The sequence below is a fragment of the Rhipicephalus microplus genome, chromosome 3, assembly GCF_043290135.1.
Source record: "Rhipicephalus microplus isolate Deutch F79 chromosome 3, USDA_Rmic, whole genome shotgun sequence".
In the NCBI taxonomy this organism is placed as follows: domain Eukaryota; kingdom Metazoa; phylum Arthropoda; class Arachnida; order Ixodida; family Ixodidae; genus Rhipicephalus; species Rhipicephalus microplus.
This window is the reverse complement of record NC_134702.1, coordinates 279644485-279667163: the sequence shown is the minus strand read 5'-3', so window position 1 is coordinate 279667163 and position 22679 is coordinate 279644485. Positions and strand designations below refer to the sequence as shown.

The 22679-nt window shown below is 42.2% G+C and overlaps 1 protein-coding gene and 1 long non-coding RNA gene across 5 annotated transcripts in view; one reads left to right on the top strand and one right to left on the bottom strand.

Moving 5' to 3' along the window:
* Window positions 1-6865, top strand: part of slgA (proline dehydrogenase slgA) — a 351644-nt gene extending 344779 nt beyond the window's left edge. For all 3 annotated transcript variants that reach the window (XM_037419347.2, XM_075891047.1, XM_037419352.2), the window contains exon 11: window positions 5063-6865. In XM_037419347.2, the coding sequence (XP_037275244.1) occupies window positions 5063-5268 (206 nt within the window). In that variant the 3' untranslated portion in view covers window positions 5269-6865. The remainder of the gene's footprint in view (window positions 1-5062) is intronic.
* Window positions 6530-22679, bottom strand: part of LOC142804288 (uncharacterized) — a 62701-nt gene continuing 46551 nt past the window's right edge. The window contains exons 2-3 of one of the 2 annotated variants that reach the window (XR_012894574.1): window positions 20737-20794; window positions 6530-7362 (exon numbers count right to left, since the gene is read on the bottom strand). This is a non-coding gene — a long non-coding RNA (uncharacterized LOC142804288). Of the gene's footprint in view, window positions 7363-14277; window positions 14389-20736; window positions 20795-22679 lie in introns of those variants that run through there. The other variant, XR_012894573.1, reaches the window with a different exon arrangement.

The window sequence follows — 22679 nt, the reverse complement described above, 5'->3', positions numbered from 1 at the left end:
GATAATGCCGATAGCCTCCCATCAGATGATTCGGACGCAATATCACATAATGGCGACCACTGTGATGGGGATGGACCACAAGTTTGCGTAAAATGCCTTCGCGCACAACTGAGCGTTGCATGTTGTAATTTGTTGCCTTGTGAATTGTACTAGTGGTGTTGCGCTGTTATTATGAACATTGACGTCAAGTGTAAATAATTCTGCACGGTGAAAACAGCTGTGAAAGCCTGTGACCACGAATGCGACAAAGGAAGGAGATCAGCTGTATGTCGACCAGGAAAAGTTTTCATGGACTGAAAATGCGACAATATCAGTAGGGTTGAGAGCTGGGCTAGTTGGTGAGATATCATTTTAACATATGGTGTAGTATCACAACTTCGACGGGGACACAGATGATAAGAAAACACAACACTCATAAATAATTTTATTTCAGAAGCAGCACTTCATATAAAGCCCAAACCCCTAGCGACACAGAAAAGAACTACGAACATAGAATTATTGCTAAAAAAAACCTTTTTAAAGTGATAGTATACATGACAGATAAGCTTAGACACATCTATACGATACCATAACAAAGACTGCGTTGGGTATCATTAAGAACATTGGTGTGAATTTACAGCTGCCTAAAACAGAATTTTAAACAAAAAAAATGAAAGACGAACCATGTACACACGAACATGAAGCAATAGCATACGTCAGTTATGCTTGGACACTTTTGGATGAAACAAGAAATAACAGCACTGGGTATTATCAGAAAAAAAATGACGGGAATTTACAGGATCCTGAATCAAAATTTGAAACACCATGAAACACAATATGATACTAGTAAACACTATCATCAATTAAAGTCCTTCGAGGAAGCTGGCTTCTCGGTAACTTAACGACACTGATGACTGACTAATGCAGCCATCTTCCGTCATGGAAACCAACTAACTAGAGAAATTGTTGAAGCCTTCCACATTAATAAAAGAAAAGATGGCTGCATTAGTCAGTCATCAGTGTTGTTAAGTTACCGAGAAGCCAGCTTCCTCGAAGGACTTTAATTGATGATAGTGTTTACTAGTATCATATTGTGTTTCATGGTGTTTCAAATTTTGATTCAGGATCCTGTAAATTCCCGTCATTTTTTTTTCTGATAATACCCAGTGCTGTTATTTCTTGTTTCATCCAAAAGTGTCCAAGCATAACTGACGTATGCTATCGCTTCATGTTCGTGTGTACATGGTTCGTCTTTCATTTTTTTTGTTTAAAATTCTGTTTTAGGCATCTGTAAATTCACGCTAATGTTCTTAATGATACCCAACGCAGTCTTTGTTATATCATATAGATGTGTGTAAGGTTATGTGCCATGGATACTATCACATTAAAAATTCTTTTTTGCAATGATTCTATGTTTGTAGTTCTTTTCTGTGTCGCTAGGGATTTGAGTTATATATGAAGTGCTGCTTCTGAAATAAAATCAGTTGCAAGTGTAATGAGTGTCGTGTTTTCTTTTCTTCTGTGTCCCCATCGAAGTTGCGCTACTACACCATGTGTCAAAGTGGCAATATCAGATTTTAGCCAACTGAAGCTACTCTGTGTGGACCGAGCTTGACCAGGTAACGACCCCAGATACGGACACATGCGATCGAGGCGTATGTAGAAGCACATGAACTTACAGTAGAATAAACTTTCCATTCCAAGAAGACTTTCTACTTTCTAATCATCAACCTAGGGGGACCCAAGTTCATATTTTGCACTCGTAAATATATGGTTGACGTTTCATTCAAGTAAAGGCGTTTTTTTTTTTTTGTCTGGCAAAATCTGAATGTCGTCATAAGATGTGGGGTCAGCGTAAAACTGCGTCATACAAGCAAGGTGCATTACTACATTACAGTACACTCGTAATAATTCAAACTTTGATGGTTCATACTTTTGGGTAACTCAAACAAAATTCAATTTTTTGGTTTCCCCTCTGTTCTTTCAATGTGTTTAGAAGGCTCCTAATTCAAACTTCATCATTCGGATACTTCACGCTTTTTGCAGGTGCATACCAGAAAATATCTGCTGCTTTCCCACTACTATTCAAAACTTTGTGTGCTTATATAATCCTAACAGTCTAAAAATGAAAAATAAGCACCTCAGGCCTTCAAGTAAAAAAGGCTTTGCTAGTAAACAAATGTTTGAAACAAAACACACGCATGGTAAACCGTGATGCTTCTCAACTAGTATAGAGATAGCTTTGTGCTGAAGGCACATAGCTATAGCAAAGAAGCAGTTGGCAATTCAAGATTTTTTTAAAATGTTTGATCAGCAGTGAATGGCCAATAAACTTGTGGACTTTACAACTCTTCTATTTGTTCATTGCTTGCAGTTAGGGCTTAAAAACACTTGAAAACTTTTTAAATGTGATAAAATCAATGCCTAATCATAATGTGTGATGTCACATCACCCAGTGCCATCTATCTGAGAACTTCTGATTATTCAAATTTCTTGATAATTCAAACCAAATTCAGGGATCCCTTCGAGTTTGAATTGACGAGAGCCAACTGTATTTCTATGGGGATTTCGCCGGGCCCAAACCGATTTGTCGTAACATGTGGGTAACTGCGAAACTGGAGGACGTATAATCAAAGTTCCACTGTACTAGTTTTTCAAGGACATGATTACATTTTAATGCTAGAGCTTTTTCACCAAGGCTGGTCAAGTAGGATAGTGCTGTCATCTGCATAGATAATAAATAAATTTTTGGCTTGCATCAGTGCTTACAATATTGTTAATGTACCCAAAATACTGCCTTCGTGTACACCACATTTTATAAAAAGGGGAGATAAACGATAGTTGCCAATGCACACACATTGACTCCTTTTGGTGAGATATGAATGGAATAATTCGAAATGCTTATTACGAACCCAGCTATCTGATAGCTTTAGTAAAAGAATTTTATGATTCAGTGAATCAAAACCATTGCTATAATGAATGAAGAAACCGAGAGTTATATGTTTATTTTCAATGTTCGGTAGCACACACTCCTTAAGACTTAATAAAGCTGTTTTGGTAGAATGCCTTTCCCTAAAACCAAACTGCTCATCAGAAATTAAATTTACTTTGTCGAATAAGCCATTCAGCTGAGAAAAGTTTTTTTTTTCAAGCCCTGTAAAAAAATTGGAAACACAGATAGCAATTTTAATTCTTGGTGTCATTCTTATTGCCACTTTTGTGAACCTTCAATTTTTTTTCATTGCATCAGAAAATTCACCTAACTGAGTGGCAAGATTACGTAGGTAAACGAGGACAGGTGCGAGATGTTCTGTAACATATTTAATAGGCTTAGTCTGGAACATATTTATATTATTTTAAAGCCTTGCTATCAGACGTGATATTGATTGTTGGCCGGATAGCTTCTGCCTTACTATCTAGCTAAACATGCTCTAAAAGAACCTGGTTGAAATGATTCGCAAGCATTTGTCCAACAATTTCACGGTTATCAAGCCTTAGCGTCAGGGGTGTTTCCGATTTATAACTATGAACGACCCAGAACATTGTTTAACATTTTCCACACGACTTCAGGTTGTTTCTCGTTGATATCAAAAAGTATTCGTTGACAATATGTTATCTTTGCCAATTTAAGCTCGGTGTTAAACTTATATCTGAAAGCTTTAAAATTTATAAGGTCTGAAGACGTTCTTATTAAGAAAAAGGTGTGAAATAATTTGTTTCTTTTTAATAATAGCTTTCTTGTGAGCTGGGGTGACCCAATGCTTTCTATTCTGTTTGATGATTTAAAAGATCTCTGCGGAAAGTGTGCGGCATAAGTTTGCAAAAACATTTCAATAAACTTTAAATATGCAATGTGCCCATTTTTAATTTTTAGCCAATTTTATCATTCCAATTGCCACATCCTTTTTTAATGACCCTAATACTTTAGTCAAGCTTACAGTTTCTGAAAATATAGTCATACCTTGTCTACATGTTTAATACGCTCAAGCCGATGGGTATAAATGTTTCATAGGAACTCTTTGACATGACAGAGTTGTTTGGTGAATCATAGCCCTCAAAGGGGTTGCACATCTCAGATGGGACTAGGCGAAACATGCATACCATAGGGCCATGTGTGTGTTTTGCCTTGTCCTGGTTTCGATGCACTATGGCTTTTAGGGCTCCTAAATCCAACCAATACAGTGTGTCCACACAAAAAAAAAAAACAGCTAGAACTAAGCACTTTTCATTCTAGTGTGAATATCAGCTCCTACTCGCTTTTGACCGCAAGCAAAATTCCAGTTTTTTTTGCCTTTTCCTCCTTTTTTGTTTGATCTGGAGGAGGCTTGTGCGAGTTATCCAGCACCCCAAATATTTGAATGAATATTAACTGATTAAAATGTTTGATTCAACTTTAAATTGTGGGGATTTAGCAGTATTCAAAATGAACGAATAGTTGTTTATTAGTCTACATGTAATCTGCCTTGAAAGGGGGTTTCTGCAGTGGAGAGGTGCTATGCCGTGAATACACTTTTCCAAAGAAAATTGGCACTGCCACGATACCTCACTTGATAGTTAAATGTACATATTAACCTCACATTGATTCTTTCTTTTCTAAGGTTTAAAGCTTGTTACACTTTATTTACGCTTCAAGTTTAGCAAATTTTAAAACGTAACATATCTCACAGGTTTCCACTTGTGTTATGCCAAAATTCAAGTCCTGCTGTTATTCAGAGTTGCATTTTCAAGGAAAAAAATTACATTTTCACGAGCCTTGCTTCAATTTTAAAAATATTTCGTGCAGGTTAGTTGGGTCATGACAAATATGCATGTTTTCCTTTTAAATATGTGATGTATACTATTCAAATTCAATTTTGAATTCTAACGAAATCACTATTCGCTTCGAACCTAATATTTAGCATTTGCACAACAAGCCTATTCTGGAGGAAAAGGTTGCAGCCTTGAATAGTGAGCTTGTCGACTTCAGCCCGTAACTCCTTGTTCCAAGAATGTCAGCGCTGGTAGTTTTCATCGCTCTGCCTAAGTGCAGCCCAGTAAAGCGTGTGAAACTGCAGGGGTGCATTTGTGACGCTTCCATTTGCAGGCCAGGCTGGTTACTCGGTGTACAAGTATGTCCCATATGGCCCCATTGATGAGGTCATGCCATACCTGTCACGGCGTGCCATTGAGAACAACAGCCTGCTGCAAAAGCTCTCCAAAGAGCTGGGTCTCCTAAGGCACGAGATCACACGACGGCTGCTCTTGGGACAGATTTGGTACACACCTCAAGGTCGCTACAAGCCCGTCTGACCTGGCTGCATCGTCCATCAAAGGTTCTTTGCTCTGGTGTGACGACAATCAACGTGACACAGTGTGCTCGAGGATCGGATATGTGGGGCGCAAGTCATGCCACCAGCACTGTAGTGTGCAGTGGTAGCTGCACAGGTGAATGTACATTGACACATGGCATGCCATTAGGGTTGTTGGACGTAATCTGCAGTTCTTAATTGTGATATAAAAGGTGAATGCAGCTTACAAACCATGTGTGCTACACACAGCTGCACCGGTGATTTAAATGATAAGACTGTTCCCAGGGTTGGACATCCTGGCTAATTGCACGTGCTGATTTATAGTCACATGAAGATGTTGGTATATTTTCCGGCTTCTGAAGAAGTCGTAGCTATGCAATGATCCGTCTGGCGAGGGGTGCTCTGTTCATGACTCAATCTGCCACCAACATTTTTTGTAACTCATACACCTGTGCTTCTCTTTTGTGGTAACGTTTCAATGTTGGAACATAGAAAACTGGGAAAAGGTTCTTCGCATGTGGTCCAAAAAGATAAGGCAGAAATATTTGCAGCTTTTGTCATCTTAAATATCTCTTTTTAAAACAAAGAGGTGTGTGGATAATTTTTTTTAGACGACATGGGTAGCATTTATGATAAGTGACTGCTGGTTATAGTTGTGCAGATGAACTGCTCTTGCACATGACACAGTTTTTCTATGCTTGTTGCTGTGCCTGTACTTTATTATGCACAATCGTGTTTTCTTTCTTAAACATGCGGAGCCCCGATCTTGTAGTAGCTTTCTATATGACATTAACTGCATGCCTGGGCTGTCAGCCTGAAAATCTAGCGGGAGCCAATTGCATAGAGAGGACGCAACATTTGCATCAGTTGCCAGCAAGCCAATGTAGTGTCTGATACGGTGGCTATTAGTGGCGTTAGCAGCACTGCTTCACAGCGCTTTACATGCAACACCTACAAGCAACTATGAAAGATTGATAATACCTTAAAAGTTGTAGAATGTTCTTATTCATGGTTTTTTTTTAGTCAGTGAAAACAGTGGCAACATGGTGGCACTGACTGGTGTTTGGTTGATATCTAGCTGCTTTTATTGCAAATACTAGGCAACAAGATAGAAAGTTGGGCTAGCTGATACAAATGAATCCTTAACACCGCTGAAAGGTGTAAATTAGGAAAGTACAAGCAAACAGCACTCGTCCTGTGTGTTTGTACCTTCTCAGTCTAAGTCTTTTAGGTTGCAAATACCAGACCTAGAAGCTAGCACATTTCTTTTTTTTTTTCTGTGTAAATGGCTCTTTAGGTAACAACTTTAAGCCTCTAGCACGATGCAAAAGGCTAGCTTTAACCCATGACAGGTGCTTGTGTTGCCACCATTTTGCTCAAGAGATGATCTTACTTTAGCGATTAGCTCTTGTACATAAAGGAATCTCTTTTTTCTCCCTGGTTGTGATGTCTTGTGCTGTGGAAATCTCGACTGCATATTGTTGACCTTTGTAAGAAAAAAATATCTCTAAGCTAAAGTCGCCCAAGCTTGTTCTTGAGTGTTCATTATGGTCTTGCACCAAATGTGATTCTAATAAAGGAATGGCTGTGCCCACGAATCCTAGTGTCTTGTGTTTAACCTTCTATTGCACAATGCATACAGTTGAACAGGGCAGGGAAACACTAGATTACAACAGATAGAAAAGGTTTATACTAGCACAGGATAGAATGTTGAGCTAACATAGGACAGCTCAACTATACAACAGTTGAAGAAGTCAGCGATAGCTAAAATACATGTCCAACGAAGTGAGAGCGAGCTAAAGATATGTTCTAAAGCACACACTTGTGGTTGCTTCCTATGGCACATGAGCCTGTTTCTGAGTCAATACCATTCTCACTCAGTCCACTGGGCTCACCGATTCTTGGTCGTCGAGATGGAGCGCACGGCGTATTTAACTCCGGTCATCTCAATCGCCGTGCTCCCCAGCAACACCATGTGCATCGCCTCTCGCGCCCGGCTGCCGGGAGAGGGCGCATTCACGGGTTCTGGCGACAGTGGAGACCGTGACCGAAAGCAGGGCACTCGGGTTCCCAGCATGCGGATGATTTTTTTTTTCTGCATTCGAGCAAAAATCGTCGCCAGAATTTTCTGGCTGCACTGAAGGCAATGCATTTTTTTCTGTTGCTGAATTTACTTTAGTCAAATTTATAAAGAAGAGCATGGCAACTTCTGAATTTTCTTATATAGATTGTTAATAATAATAAGTCTACGGTAGTATTACTTTTTTTCCCTTATGTTTCGTTTTGTTTCAGTGCTTACTACCTCGAAATATAAAGGCATTCTACATTCCCCCTTTATATGGGTGAAAGCTGGGCTAATTAACGTTGTTGAATCATATTGCCCTTTTATTGTCACATGTCATTTTATTTATTTATTAATACTGCAGGCCACAATTGGGCCCAAGCAGGAGTGGGGGTGTTACAGAACCGTTAGATCAATTATACAAGCTTTAGCGAGGTAAAACAATAAACAGGACAATACAAATTTTTTGAAAAACACTGTGAAATAATAATACAAAATTTACAAGTCAAACATTTGATCAATAGATTTCAGCACATTACCGAATGAAAGAATTTCGTGCGGAAGGTTATTCCAGTCGGTTATAGTGCGAGGAAAAAAGGAATACATAAAATTCTTAGTGCACGCTGTGATACAGTGAAACCTCGTTAAACCGTAGTTGGCCGGAGCTCGGAAAAAGTACGTACTAAACGGTAGTACTGCTTAACCGAAATAGCGTCAGGTCGCTCACAGGGAGTGAGATGAAAGAACAAATAACGTGCAGTAATTTATTAACTTCGTGTGACAAAGTCTGTAATCCTCATTTGACGACGCGGCGGCCTAGCAGCAACGACAGCGGCCTCAAACTCACTTATGCTGTGAGCCAGCTTTTCCGCCAGCCACCTCTTTTTGGCAAATACCCGCATGACGCTGATACAATGCGCAGCTTCGGCCTCTGTCAGTCCTGGATCACCCGGGTTATCACTTTCCATGTCGTCCTCATCACTATCATTTGGCGACACTTTGACAACTGAGGCAACAATGGCTTCGTCAGACATGTCCGAAAATGTCTGCACATCGCTGTCTGTGTCTCTGAAGTCGGGGAAGGAAGTGCCTTCCATAACGCCCTGCCGCTCCAGCACTTCAGCTAGCAGAGTTTTGCAAGCTTCGTCTACGATGTCCGAAGTCTGATCGATGGTGTCACTGACGTCATCTGCGTCGCCTGCACACACACTGAAGCCAGCACGCTTGAAGCAATTTTGAACTGTCGTTGCTTCAACCTGCCGGCACGAGTATTCGAGCAGGTGAATCGTGCCAATCAGGTCGATGGAGAATAATTTGCCACATTCAATGGCGATAAGAAATCTGCGCAGCAGATTCTTCTTGTAGAGCTGTTTACAGCTCGAATGATGTTTCGGTTCAAGGGCTGGGCAATCGCTGTTGTGTTTGGTGGCAGAAACGCCAACTTCACAGCCGTCAGGTTGTCCAGGGCGACGTGCCCCGAAGCAGTGTCTAAAATAATAACAACTCTTCTGTTCTTAGCCACAAAACGACGATCGATGAGGTGCACGTACTCCTAAAAAAGTTTTGCCGTCATCCATGCTTTGCTTTTGCTGTGATAGATGATCCCTGATGGCAACCGGGCGCCTTTGAAACATCTAGGCTTTCCCGACTTTCCAATCACGAGGAGCGGAGTTTTGTCGGTTCCAGTCATGTTTATGCACAACGCCATTGATTATCTGTCTTTTGCACGCTTGCCGCCGGTGCACGTCTCGCCTTTGAACGCGAGTGTTTTGTTTGGTAGCAGCTTAAAGAATAGCGCCGATTCATCCATATCAAAGGTGTCATCAGGAGCGTAGTCTTCCAAGATGTTTTTCAGCACCTTCTCCCGCACCTTCTCCCGAAACAGTCCTCGTGTAAATGCCGTGTCTCGCCCTAAATCTGACCAGCCAGCTATTGCTGCACACGAAGTTGTCATGGTTGAGCTGCGAGGCAAAAACCAGGGCCTTCTCCACGAGCAGGGGTCCGCTGATAAGCAGATTTTTTGACCGTGCAGCTTTTAGCCACTTCATCAGCGCCTCCTCTTCATCTGAAAATGCCGAACCCCATAGCCAGCACCTTTTCGCAGTTGCAGCAGCACTGCCGAGCAACTTCTCTCTGGAATTCCAAATTTCACACACCGTGGTTAACGGCAGGTCCTTTTTGCGTGCCAGCGCCGATTTTTTCGTGCCACTTTCAATAGCACGAATTATGTCCGATTTCTCCTCTATTTTCAGCACTCGATGCTTTTGTCCCAGCTTCGGCATGACGCAAGTACAAAGCAGCACAAACACACATACACAACACGTGAAAAACAACGCGAGAGCTGTACGGCACGATCAACCAGAGAACACCTATGCACGGCGCCAAAGGAACAAAGAAAGCAAAGCAAGCGCACACCGTGTTAGCATGTTTTTGCAAAGCGCCATCACGTGGACAACATCAGAAGCCTAGCCGGCCAAGTGCTTCTTGTTGCAGAAAAATTCAAGAAATGGGGCTCACCAACACAGCTGCCATCATCATCAACACTAACAAGCGAGGCGTGTTTCGATCTCTGGGGCTTGTTGTTCTGTCGGGACGCCCAGTGGGGGGTGACATGTCGTGGCGAGTGCGCAACGAAAATTGGAAAAATTACTTATTAACTGATACATACGCGATAAGCTGGTATGTCTTATGCGGGTAAAAGATGCATTATGTTCAATGGCCGCCGAGTCGGGGATTGGACTTCATTACTTTTAAAACGAAACTACTGTTTACGCCGGTACGGTTTGAGAAGGTTTCACTGTAGGCGTGAACTTTGCAGAATGGTAATTCCTGGTGAGACGCAATGATAACGGAGTCAGAAAAGCCGATGTTTCGAGTCTGATATTCTCGTGGGATAATTTGAAAAGAAATTTTAGCCTATTCATTTTGCATTGAGATTCCAAAGTAGGGATTTTATTCATTTTCATTAGTTCTGTCGTGGAGTAGTGACGGCGGTATCGGTTGTAAATGAAGCGTATGGCTAATCTTTGAATTTTTTCGAGATTGACAATGTTTTTTTTAGTATGTGGATCCCAGATTATGCATGCGTATTCAAGGCATGGCCGTACTATTGAGTTTTACGCAAGAAGCTTTATGTTCGCAGGCGAATTTTTCAGCCTATGTCTTAGTAGGCCTAGTTTTTGTCGTGCTGAGGTGCATACTCTAAGAATGTAGGAGCACCATGTTAGATTACTAGTAATTGTAGCACCAAGATATTTAAAGCTATCAGTTCGCAAGATAGGAAGACCATTGATCGTGTACTGATGTTCATACGGTTGCTCTTTGTTAGTAATACACATAAATACGGTTTTCTCAGTATTTAGTTTCATGTCCCCAAGGTCGCACCAATTATTTATTGCATCAAGGCTATCGTTTAGAATTTGCTGATCATTAGAAGAATTAAATCTGCTGGATAAGAAACAATCATCTGCACATAATCGTATTTCAACGCCTTTTTTAACACATGATACTACATCGTTAATATAAATTGGAAAAAGTAACGGTCCTAGAACACTTCCCTGGGGGACGCCTGAATTAACAGGAAGTCTGAATGAGAACCATTTATATCTACATATTGAACGTGGGAATGCAGGTAAAATTTTATCCAGTTTACGATTGTAGATTGAAGACTCAGTAAATTAAGCTTGAAAATTAACTTTGAATAGGAGGTTCTGTCGAAGGCTTTGCTGAAGTCTATGAAAACTACGTCGGTTTAACCTGATTTGTTAATTACAGCAGAGAAGGAATGAATAGAAGTAATAAGTTGAATAGTGATAGGAAGGGCCTTACGAAACACATGCTGAAATGGTGACAGAATATTACGCTCATCTAAAAAGTTCAAAATGTAGTTCGAAATATAGTGCTCCATGAGTTTACAACACGACACAGTTAGTGATATGGGCCTATAGTTTGTTACGATGGCACTATCTCCTTTTTTAAACACTGGAACCACTCGGGGGATGAGCCAATCTTTCGGGACAATGCCTTGCGACAAACGAGCGAGAAATTTCAACCAGGAAACGTGCGAGTAACTCGGCATAGCGACGAAGAAATACATTAGGAATGTTGTCTGGGCCACATGACGATTTATATTTGATATTAAGAAGCATGGAATGTACGCCTTCAAATGTTATGAAATCTGAATATGAATTGAATAGAAAATTCTGTCGAAGGCTTTGCTAAAGTCTATGAAAACTACGTCAGTTTGACCTGATTTGTTAATTACAGCAGAGAAGGAATGAATAGAAGTAATAAGCTGAATAGTGGTAGAAAGGCCCTTACGAAACACATGCTGAAATGATGACAGAATATTACAGAATATTAATACAGTTATCATTTGAATTGGCACACATGGACGAGTCAGAAAACACTGAGTGGAAATAGCGGGTAAATTCAATCGCGGTTTGCTTAGAATCTCGGATAACCTCATCTTTGAGCTTAACACATTCGACTGATTTTTGTTTGTTAGGCTGAAGTTTGCGCCAGAATTTTGCCGGATCACATTTTAGGAACTGTGACAGGGTCAACGAGAAGTAATGGAGTTTAGCTGCGCGTATATTATTAGCAAGTGTATCTTTCAACTTTTGAAGTAGCGGGCCTTTTGGCTGCTGCCTTTTCGTTTTTTTAACCTTGCGTGTTAAATGAATAATTTCTCTGGTTATCCAAGAGTTCCTGTGCTTTGACTTTTTAGCTTTGTTTGGAATGAAGTTTTCGAGGCAAAACTCACACAACGATTGGAACTTTTTCCACAGAAAGTTAGCATCATTGCCTGAAAAATCGTCGAAAGACAAATCAAGATATTCGAGAATAGATTCATCATTAGCCCTACTAAAGTCTTTAAACATTTTTCGCTGTAAGGGCACCTGGTCAAATAGATCTACTGCAGAACATGACAAAAGGACAAGCTTATGGTCGGACAGATCGTCTTCTGCAGATATACATTGGAGAAACCTTTACTATGAAAAACGAGGTCAAGAATGGATGCCGCATTTTCGAGAACGCGTGTTGGAGTTCTTAGTGCTTGATCAAGATCGCACGCCAACATAATATCAAAAACAACTTGATCGCTAAAACATGGAGAGCGTAACTTAGCCCAGTTGATGTTTGGGAGATTAAAATCACCGGCAATCACCAAGTGGTTTTTGGAATGTTTGAGTGAATAATCATAAGCTTATTTGGGTGCACGTTAAAGAACCCCAGGTGGTCTAAATTTCTGGAGCCCTCCACTACGGCGTCTCTCATAATCAAATGGTGGTTTTGGGACGTTAAACCCCACAAATCAATCAATCAATCAATCATAAGCTTGGTTAAAAATTCTACTTCTGAAGACGGGGACGGTAAAGGGCAATTAAGATGATTGTATTTCCAAAGACGTTCAACTATAGGCATAAGCTTTCATGATATTCTATTTGATCCAAAAGAATAGCAGTTGTGCGAGTATTCAAGACAACAGCGACACCACCACCGCGATTCGGTCTATCTCGTCTAATTATTTTGTAGCTTTCCGGTACTATATCTTTTTTTGGTACTATTACTATTTTATCGTGCACAAATATTAATGAAGTGATAGTCGAAGCACAGTTATGCTGTAGATATCTGAGTGCCTTGGTCATGTGACTGAAGTAAGGTGATAAAGTAATTTTCCCGGAATATTGTAGAAGGCTTCGATTAGCCGACTTACATTTACTCCCCACGTCTTTCACAGTGAAAGTGCCTGAGTTGTCATCATCTCTTTTTTTTAGAGGGCGAAGCTCCTTATGGTCTAGGGCTATCCCTTGTCCCTCTGGCGTACCCAGTAGTGTATCCCTTATCATACAACAGACGACGCTGTTTCATAGAGATGCATACAAACTACAGTTGGGTGACAATATACTAGATGGCCCTGTACGCATTCTGTGTCATCATCATTTCTTCTGTAGTTTCTTAGATGGCGCTTGCTGTGTACTGCACGCACAGATAGCTAGATGGAACACGAGATCAACTCGGACAGCTAGAAGGCTCATTAAACTGGTTTATTAAAACAGCCACACAAAAGGCAGCAGCCAGCACTGTCTGCTGCATTCAATATGGCTGCTCCTCTCCAGGGCTGATGGTCCTTACAGCGACACCATATGGTGGTACACACAGTCCCTTCCCCCTACTTTGTACTTTAGAGGAAGCCAGTTACCTGACTTGGCGAGAGTAACTGCGAGAGCCCATTTTATCTGTGTCAATGCAAGAGTCGTTTGACCTGGTGTAGTAGCTCGCTTGTGGCTGCTCAGCAGGCTCGAGTCCACATGGCGGCACCGCATCTGGTCCACATGTCACCTCAGTTCCCGGCCGTCAGGTGTGTGAACCCGGTATGACAGTGGTCCCACTACCTCAGCAACACTTGCAGGAACCCTGCGTGGTCCAGGAGCGTAGTTTCGCACATACACTGCATCCCCGAATGCAAAACTGCGCGCTGGTCACTGCTTTCCCTCAGTGTAGACGGTCTGACCTTGGTGGTCTCTCATTTTGTCTAGAAGTGTGTTAGGACGGCGATTAAAAAGGAGCTCTGCAGGGCTCCTTCCTATATAAGTGCATAGAGGGACATGCTCCTGGAGCAGGACACTCGTGAGCCGTGGGTCTCAGTCGCCGTAGATAATCCGTTTCAAAGAGTTCTTCGTTCTGACTATGCATTCTGCCTGCCCATTGGTTGCTGGATGAAAAAGGGCAGATGTAACGTGGTGAATCAGGCCGCCCGCTAAGAACTTCCGAAACTCGTCAGACACGAACTGTGATGCATTTTCCGACACAATAACGTCCGGTAGTCCGTGAGTCACGAAGGGGGGACACAAACACCTTATGACAGTAGAAATGGTAATGGGTGACACTGGAATCACCTCTAGCCACTTAGAGAAAGAGTCTACAAATATGAAGAAAACTTGCCCTTGAAATGGTCCAGCGAAATCTAAGTGGCGGCGTGATCACGGTGTCTTTGTTCTTTCCCAGTTGTGCACAGGGGCCTGAGGGTGATCTGGCCTTGATGCCTGGCATGTGCTGCAAACGTTCACCTTGTGCTCAATGTCGGCATCTGTTTTCGGCCACCACACATAGCTGCGACTGAGGGCCTTCATAGTGACAATCCCTATAGGCCGCTGTGGTAGCTCAGTGGTTAGAGCATCGAATCCCTAGATATGCACTATGCAATGCCTTCAGTACCTGAGCACCCACAGCTAGGTGCTTGAGCTTGGGTACTGTTTCCCCATAGGATGCACCCCTTGTACACTGATGCTGCCTCTGCTCATAGGCCTGAAACTCACCACCCAGACACTCTGCAAGCCAATCGCCATGAGCCCAGCTGAGAACACGACAGAGCACAAGGTCCCACTGCGTCAACACAGCAAAGTCTTTGGTCTGCAGAAGAGGTTTTGTGGTCAACTCTAGCATGAAGACCTTGAGTAATGGTGGTGGTGCACGTACAGTCATAGGCGAAGACAGTCTGTTTAGTGCATCAGCATTGGCAGCTTTCTTTCCTGGACGATGGACCAGCGGGTAGCTGTACACATTCAAAAGGATGGACCACCGGAGCATTTGAGGTGACAGGATAGGCGGTGTTACCTTGTCCGGTGCTAAATTTCCCAGGAGGGGCTTGTGGTCTGTTATGATCTCAAACTCGCGGCCATAGATATAGTCATAAAATATCTTTATGCTCGAAACTATGACCAGTGCTTCGAGATCAGTCTGTGGATAGTTGCGCTCTGGCTCTGATAATGTGCGCGAGTAAAATGCAATGGGCACCTTCCTGGAGTCTTCTAATTTGTGGCTAAGAGCTGCTCCAATGCCCACAGTGCTTGAAGTGCATGTTAAAACCACAGACTTATTTGGGTCATAGTGTGTCAGGACTGTGTCTCAGGAGAAGAGGTCCTTGAGTGCATCAAATGAGTTTTGGTGCCTCGCTCCCCAGCCTCAGACTGCCTTTGCACACAGAAGATGGTGAAGGGGCTCAGAAACTATACTTTACCCTTCAAAAAACTGTGATAGAAATTGAACAGGCCAAGAAATGCTTGTAGCTCTTGCTTATTCTTGAGAGGTGGTGCTTCGTGGATAGCAGAAATTTCCTTATCCGTGGGAATAATATCAGCAAAACTTAAACAAAAACCCATAAATTTGACTTCTGGCACTATAAATATGCATTTTTTTTTCTGGACCCGCAGGCCGGCATCCTTAAATCACTGAAGCACCTTATGAAGACATGATGCAAGTTCCTGTTCAGTCACAGTAGCAATAAGTATGTTGTCAAAGTACAGAACTACTCCAAGAATATTCTTGAGGAGCCCATCCATCCATCCATTAGTATTTAGAAGATTCCAGAAACATTGCTTATCCCGTACTGCAGCCTCCTTACTCTATATGGCCCTCGATGCTTGGCGAGGGTCTGAACATCCGCTAATACTTTATCTACGGACAGCTGTTGATACGCTTATGCAAGGTCTAATTACGCGGAGCACTTCCCCCGGTATAAAAATGACAGCAACTGACCCGCAACAGGAATTGAATATGAGTGCTGCTTCAGAGTGGTAATTGTGGATTTGTAGTCCTCGCATATTTCTAACATCACCGTTACTCTTGAGTACAGTCACTATGGTCGTCTCTCACGTTGGCTGTGTAGCAGGCTCCTGTACTCCCTACTGAATGAGGCAGTCCAGCTCCTCCTCCACTTTTGGATGAATTACAACCCATGAAACACAAAAGAAGCTACTTAACGTCTAATGAACGTCTTGAACAGCTAATCGAAAGGGCTAATAGATGTCTTGGTCAAGACATTTCATAGCCTTAGACGGCTATCTGACCGTTGGATAGCTATGCTAATGTCCCACTAGTTGTCATCTAAAATAAGTCTTGCAAGACCAAGTTTAGATATTTTCGTTTTATTGTTTACCGCTAGTTCTCATCTAAAGAAAGTCCTGCAAGACCAAATTTAGATGTTTTAGATCATTGGTTAGCAACCTGACGACTACCACAGAAAGTAGAAAAACTAAGAAACAGGAAACGTTTTACTGTAATTTTACTTCCTTTCTGTGTTAGCCGTCAAGCTGGTGATGAAGAAATTCGGCAATATATTTGTCCATCTATCCTACTCTCAAGATTTACATGCAAGCTTCTACTGACTCGATAATAAATCTGATAGGCACTGAATTGACACACTTCAGAATTCACTTTCATGTAAATGAACAGCAAACATGCTCAAAAGTAGTAATTACTTTATTGATTGCAAAAAGGTTTTATTATTAATACACAAAATGCAATCTAAAGAGGGAAAGCAAGGACTACGCCTGTTGCCCCAAAAATGCAGTTTCTTCATGAATGTGCTCCAGGATTCGGGCTACTACAGAACATAGCACTGTTGTAGAATCCACGTGCTATGCTTAAAAACAGCAGTGAAGAAAAAGCAAAATAAAATTTTTAACAATAACCTGAGTAATGTGGTAAGGCATTTCAAATAACAACATATATACCATTGCACTAATTTGTAATACATTTATTTCTACCTTGAACAACCATGGGATCATAAGCAATCGATGATGCTTAGTTTTTATCTATGAAGACCATGTACATCATGCAAAATATTTGGATTCAAACTGGCATGTTCTTTAAATTTGTACTGATCAAGACACGCAGGCTTAGTTTTAAAGAAATAGTAACATGATCTAAGCACAAGATAGATCTAGCTTTTTTTCTCTAAGTGTGCAGAGTATCGACCTATTAGGCCCCAGTTTCTTTTTTTATGAGTATCTCGAAAACAGATGCGATTTTTAATTGTATCTGTGTCTGCATAAATCACACTAAAAATTTCATTGTGAACGAGCTTTTAGTTTACAAAATATGGCCCGTGACCGTATGCTCATGCTGAGTATCCAAAACTTTCACACAAAGACTGCCACTGCTCGCTCCAGCAAAGTGGTCATGCTGGAAAGTTGCTTTGCACTGAACATGCTCAAACATGAAATTGGCACACCCAAGGAAGTTAAAGTAATATTTGCTGGAAAGGAGGAGGCGCCGCTCAGGTGAAGCCGCACGCCGCCATTTTGCCATAGGCAGAAAGCGCGCCTTCCTCAACTCTAGCTACTGTGGCTGCACAGATGTTCCAGATGCTTTCCTGTGTTATAGTGATTCGGATGTTGTAATGAATACATTGTGCCTTTCATAAGGCTACGTAAATCAAGCGAGAGGGTGCTCTGGGATAATGTTTCAGTTGTGAGCAGCATATTTAGAGCTTCATGAAAACTTCTCCGTGTGTCGGACTTGTTGACAGCTCTATCCCTGTCTTCACATACCGAATTTAATCGCGTAATGAACCCATCTTTTTTTTTTTTTGGAAACTTTGATGTCAATTAGCAGGGAGGGTTCATTACTCAGAAGAAAAAAATACCACAGGGTTTATAACAGCGAAAATTTTGTATTTCGGCTTTGCTTGTTTTGGCCTGAGAAATGCACGACAAATCTTTTTCGTAGCCTGAAGCCCTTTTTGTTTCTTCCCGTAACGAAAGCGCAGGGATCGGCCCTGAAGTGTCGTCCAGCTGCTTGGTTCACATGCTACAGCACATGCTGTTTGTAACCCGCCATGTAGCCAGCGTACCGGCCGAATGGCCCTGCGCAGCAGGTCTCCCAAAGAAGTTCACAACGACAAACCCGAGAACAAAAATGCAGCATTGGATGGCGGCATACGTTGCGGTAGATGTTGCGGGTGTATGACGCCCCGTCGGCGTGATGTGTGCGGTTGCGCTTGCATGGCCTCCAAGATGGCGGGCGCACGACGTGTTTCTATGCTGTGCATCTGCCTTTTCGAAAGCCACGCGCTTAGTTTTTGGTTTGTTTTTGTGCCAATGTGCTTGCGTGGCACTATCAGCAAGGAGGTTTCTCCTGCATTCGACGGATGGCGCTTTGCCGCAAAAGGCACTATTTTCAAATTTTGATTGACGTCGTTTGTGCTCGCGCTGCTCGGAACTGTTTAGCATGGTTGCTAAACTATGTTTTGAGTTTTATTGCATTGTTATGTGGTGATATAATGGCTTGATTTAACACTGTTTCAATCATCAATGGCACTGGCTGTTATGCCGAAATGAGATGAACAGATTAAACAAAGTTTTTTTTTTCAAGGACCAACGTGGGGAGGGGGTTCATTATGTGAGTGGGTTCAATATGCGAGTAAATACGGTATCTCACGGTAATTTTTTTTTCAACAGGTTTCTTAAAGACCCAAATGTTCTAAGCGCATTTGGGCATATTGTTACAACTGGACTGGGCTGCGACCCGCAAGTTATCCGACTGGACTTGTCACTTTTCTAGAATGCCTGCAAAGTCCAGTGGTACACATTCTTGTGCTTGTCGATACCACTGGAGCGGTGCGCGTATAGGAAAAGAACTCACTGTTGACTATTCGTTGAAATTAAATAGGCAATCGACTCCCGATATTTTGTTATCGGTTCTTTGTGGTGCTGATTAAAAGGATAGCTTGCTATTACGAGAGCTGCTAACATCATTTGGTCAATACTCAGAGACTTGTCTTTTCTTGTGTTTGTGCCTTTTATTTTGTTCTTGTAGTGCAGCGAGTAAAACCAGTATGTCTGAACTGTGCAGTACTCGTTCCAGCTGCAAAGAAAGCGCCAATGAACAAGGCCAGGGTACTCTTGCCTTTATATGTGTTCAACTTGAAGAAGTTGTTGAAGAAGTGACACTGCAGTTGCATCATCTACTTGGCAGCTATTACAAAAAAAAAAAAATAATCTTCATGTTTTCTAACGGGATATAAAAAAGCTCCAATATATAATTCTACCGCAGAGAAATTGTAGAGTGAACCAAAAGAATTAGGGGACCCTAAAGCTTCGCTTTATGAGTTGAATGCATTGTGTAGCAACATCCTGTTTCTAGTGAATACTTCAAACACTTAGTGCACGAAATCTTTTCGAATTTGCTATGCACCCACAACGTGGCCTCAAACTAACAGACACATTAGCATGTACCGTATTTACTCAATTCTACCGCGCCCTCGATTGTAACGCGCACCCGATTTCCACCGCGAAAAAAAAAAAAAAAACGTAAGACATCGATTGCAACGCGCACCCATTTTTTTTGCTGGCCCGCACGATCACACCACTCGAAAAAACGATTCCTTTCGGGATTGTCTTCCATTTAAATATGAGGTACGGGCGAAGCTTGTGCCCATCTGACGTGTAACAGAGCATTGCAGTCACTGTAGTTTTACCGTGGACCGATGTCAGCACGCGAACTTGCTTCGCCCCCTTCTTCTCGACAGTTGTGGTGCCAGGCATGTCGAAGTAAAGAGGCGTCTGATCGGCATTCCAGATTTGCCCAAGCAGGTAGCCGTTGTTGCGCCGCAAGTTTAGGACGAACCTCTGAAAACTGTAAAGCTTTTCATCGTACTTCTCCGCAAAAGTTTTCGCATATGCATGTTCCCCTTCGGAGGGAAGAGCCTTTCCTCTTCATATAGTTAATTAGCCAGCACCTGCTCGCTTTAAACAGGCTCCGCATTAGACTTTTTTCTAAGACTAATTGCATAGCCCGCACTTGGAGCAGTTCTGTCGTCATGGGCCGCTGTGCCACTCGCTCCTCAAGCACATACTCGCGGAGCAGCTCTTCAATTTGCGTAAACCGACCCTGCTGTGGTTCACTGAAGCCTTTGCGTGAAGCTTTGCTGTCGACAATCTTCTGCTTTTGTTTCCGCCGGTCCCGCACGCACGTTTCGAGAAGGACCACGATGCGGCCCGATTTCCGTCCGTTTCTGCACACGCGATGACTTTTCTTTTAAAAGCGGCATCGTGGTGCACTCGAGTTTTTGGAGTCGGCCCTTCCAAGTCGTCGATGCTAATGCACTACTAGATGACGAACTTCTCAGCACACGTACGAAGTGCCGCACATGGTAAACACATAGGCAGAAATAGCCGACGCACCATGCCAACGCACGTAGGGGGCGGCCATTTTGGATTTGCGATGGCAATAGATTGACCGTAATTTTTTTGTTCGTACTCGATTCTAACGCGCATGCGATTTATGAACTCGCTTAACCGGAAAAAAGGTGCGCGTTAGATTCGAGTAATTACGGTATGTGTTTTGTAGTGGAGTACTGGCTTTCAATCATGGAGCCATTATGATAATCACACATTCTGACGCCCGTTGACAATGGGCCCTTGTACCAGGCCTTATTACTGCAATATTTCATGTTGCACTGTGAAGCTTATGTACAGGACGCATGTTTTTGTGAAGTATGAAAGCTACTCTCACTGCATTTCCAAGCAAAGGAAGTTCGTTTCACTCACGTTATGAAAATAGGACAATTTTACAACTGAAAATGAACACAAATGCATGATGGTGAAATATAACACTTACCCACTTTTGCTGCCTGACTTCAGTAAGCAAGGTACCTCAGGACCGTCCCTTTGTAGATCTGAAGGAAGGATTGCAATTTCGAATACGGACAAAATAATATGACATAGCTGCTTTCAAGACAAAAATTCATCTGTCTTATAAAAGCATCAACGGCTACTCTGTGCTTTTTCAACATATATGCATTTTCATACATATGCACGTAACAAAAACCTTCCAATAAATCTTTCTCGAGACATTCACTTACATAAATCTGACAATATGCATCGTCAGTGAGTCAACGTCTTTTGGCTGTAACTTGCTAGGTTATCTATCAGCAACTTTTATGACGATACCAGGACACAAATGCAATCAATGTACTTCGTCTCGACCTCCAAGACAAGTATTTAAAATTTGATGTCAGGTAAAGCTAATGCGCCTTAGAATGAAGTTCTGCTGTGCATGCAAGTTTCCTAATCAGCAGAGTGACTCGTTGGGCGAGTTGGTTCATTCTTTACGTAGCTAATAGCGTGAAAAAAACACCAGAGAAGGACAAGCGCAAACTATCAACTAAATTTTTTTCGAAAAAGCACACACACACACACACAGGTGCACAAAGTCACGAGTCATATTAGCAGAAAAAAACCCTTGTTAGTGGCATGCACGCAGGTAATCCGTCTTGGTGACATGTAACGTGATTGAAAGCTTCGCCATGCATGTGTCACCTAGTCTATTAATAAAGTATGCCTCCTCTATTTCTCGTGCAATCAATCCTTTCATTCTTGCGAGCACGCTAGTCTCAGCAAAGGTGTGCAGTTGCACTCCCTGCAGTGTAACTAAAGATTTGAACTAGGTGTCCCTCTCAAAAACGCCTTATTTTCAACAATCTATTGTTTACACACGATCCCTTCGCTCGACATAGCATTTTCCACAAGAGTGGTGTATCAAAAACTACATTTTCGGCACACTCAATCAATTTAACACTGTGCTTGATGTCGCACCCATAAACCCGCTCGCTCTGTCTAGATAACTTCATATCCACAGATGCACAAATCGGGCCAAGCTTGTCTGCAGCAGAAAAAACCACGCTACATCCGAACCTGTGCCCAACTTTCTTCAGCTGATGGGAAACGTGAACGTATGGAATGCTTACAAAAGGAGCCCTTTCCTTTTGTCTTACTCTGCTAATACCCCGCGTATTCAACTTCAACCTTTGCAAGATTCCCTTGCTTAGGACCACTAATTGGCGTTCTGGGAACCTAGACTGCCGAAGCCTCTCAATCTGCCATGCAAAACTCTCTTCCATGCGGTGTGGGCACGACTTCTTGAGTGACTCTTCCGGACAGGGCATCACAACACCGTTCTTTACTATTTTAGGAATACCCGAACGGAAGTGAATGATAGGTCTACATCGAATGAGGGCCTACATCGAACATACGTGGCTCCCATCAAAAGATATGCTCGAATCTAAGAACTGTATAGAACCCTTGTTGAGAACCTCATAGGTAAACTTCAGCCCCGACCCCAACTCATTAAAAACCTTAAAACATCGGTCCTAGTCACACATGCCAACCTGGCAACAAAAAAAATTCCTGAAACCCCCGAGCAGAGAAGGCGGGAGAGGGGGGGGGGGGGCTTTTTTTTTTTTCAATTTGTAGCTGTGATGAGTTTGCCTTTAGCTTTCATATTTTCAAGAAGTGCAACATTCAGTCAATCAACGATTGCAGGTATTATGCTATTGAAGCCACACATAGAAAGGTAGCCATCAGGAATAAATGATGGTGAGATTACATCTGGAGATTCGTGTGCTCGATGATCATTGAAAGCCCTATGCACGCCTCACCTTGTTCAATGAATGCCTCAGCCTGCTTCCATAAATGTCTTAGTATAATCTTAGTAGTATAGTCTTAGTAGTATATTTATAACACGTATAGACTTTCACGTAATGAATGACCGTGTTTGTGTTC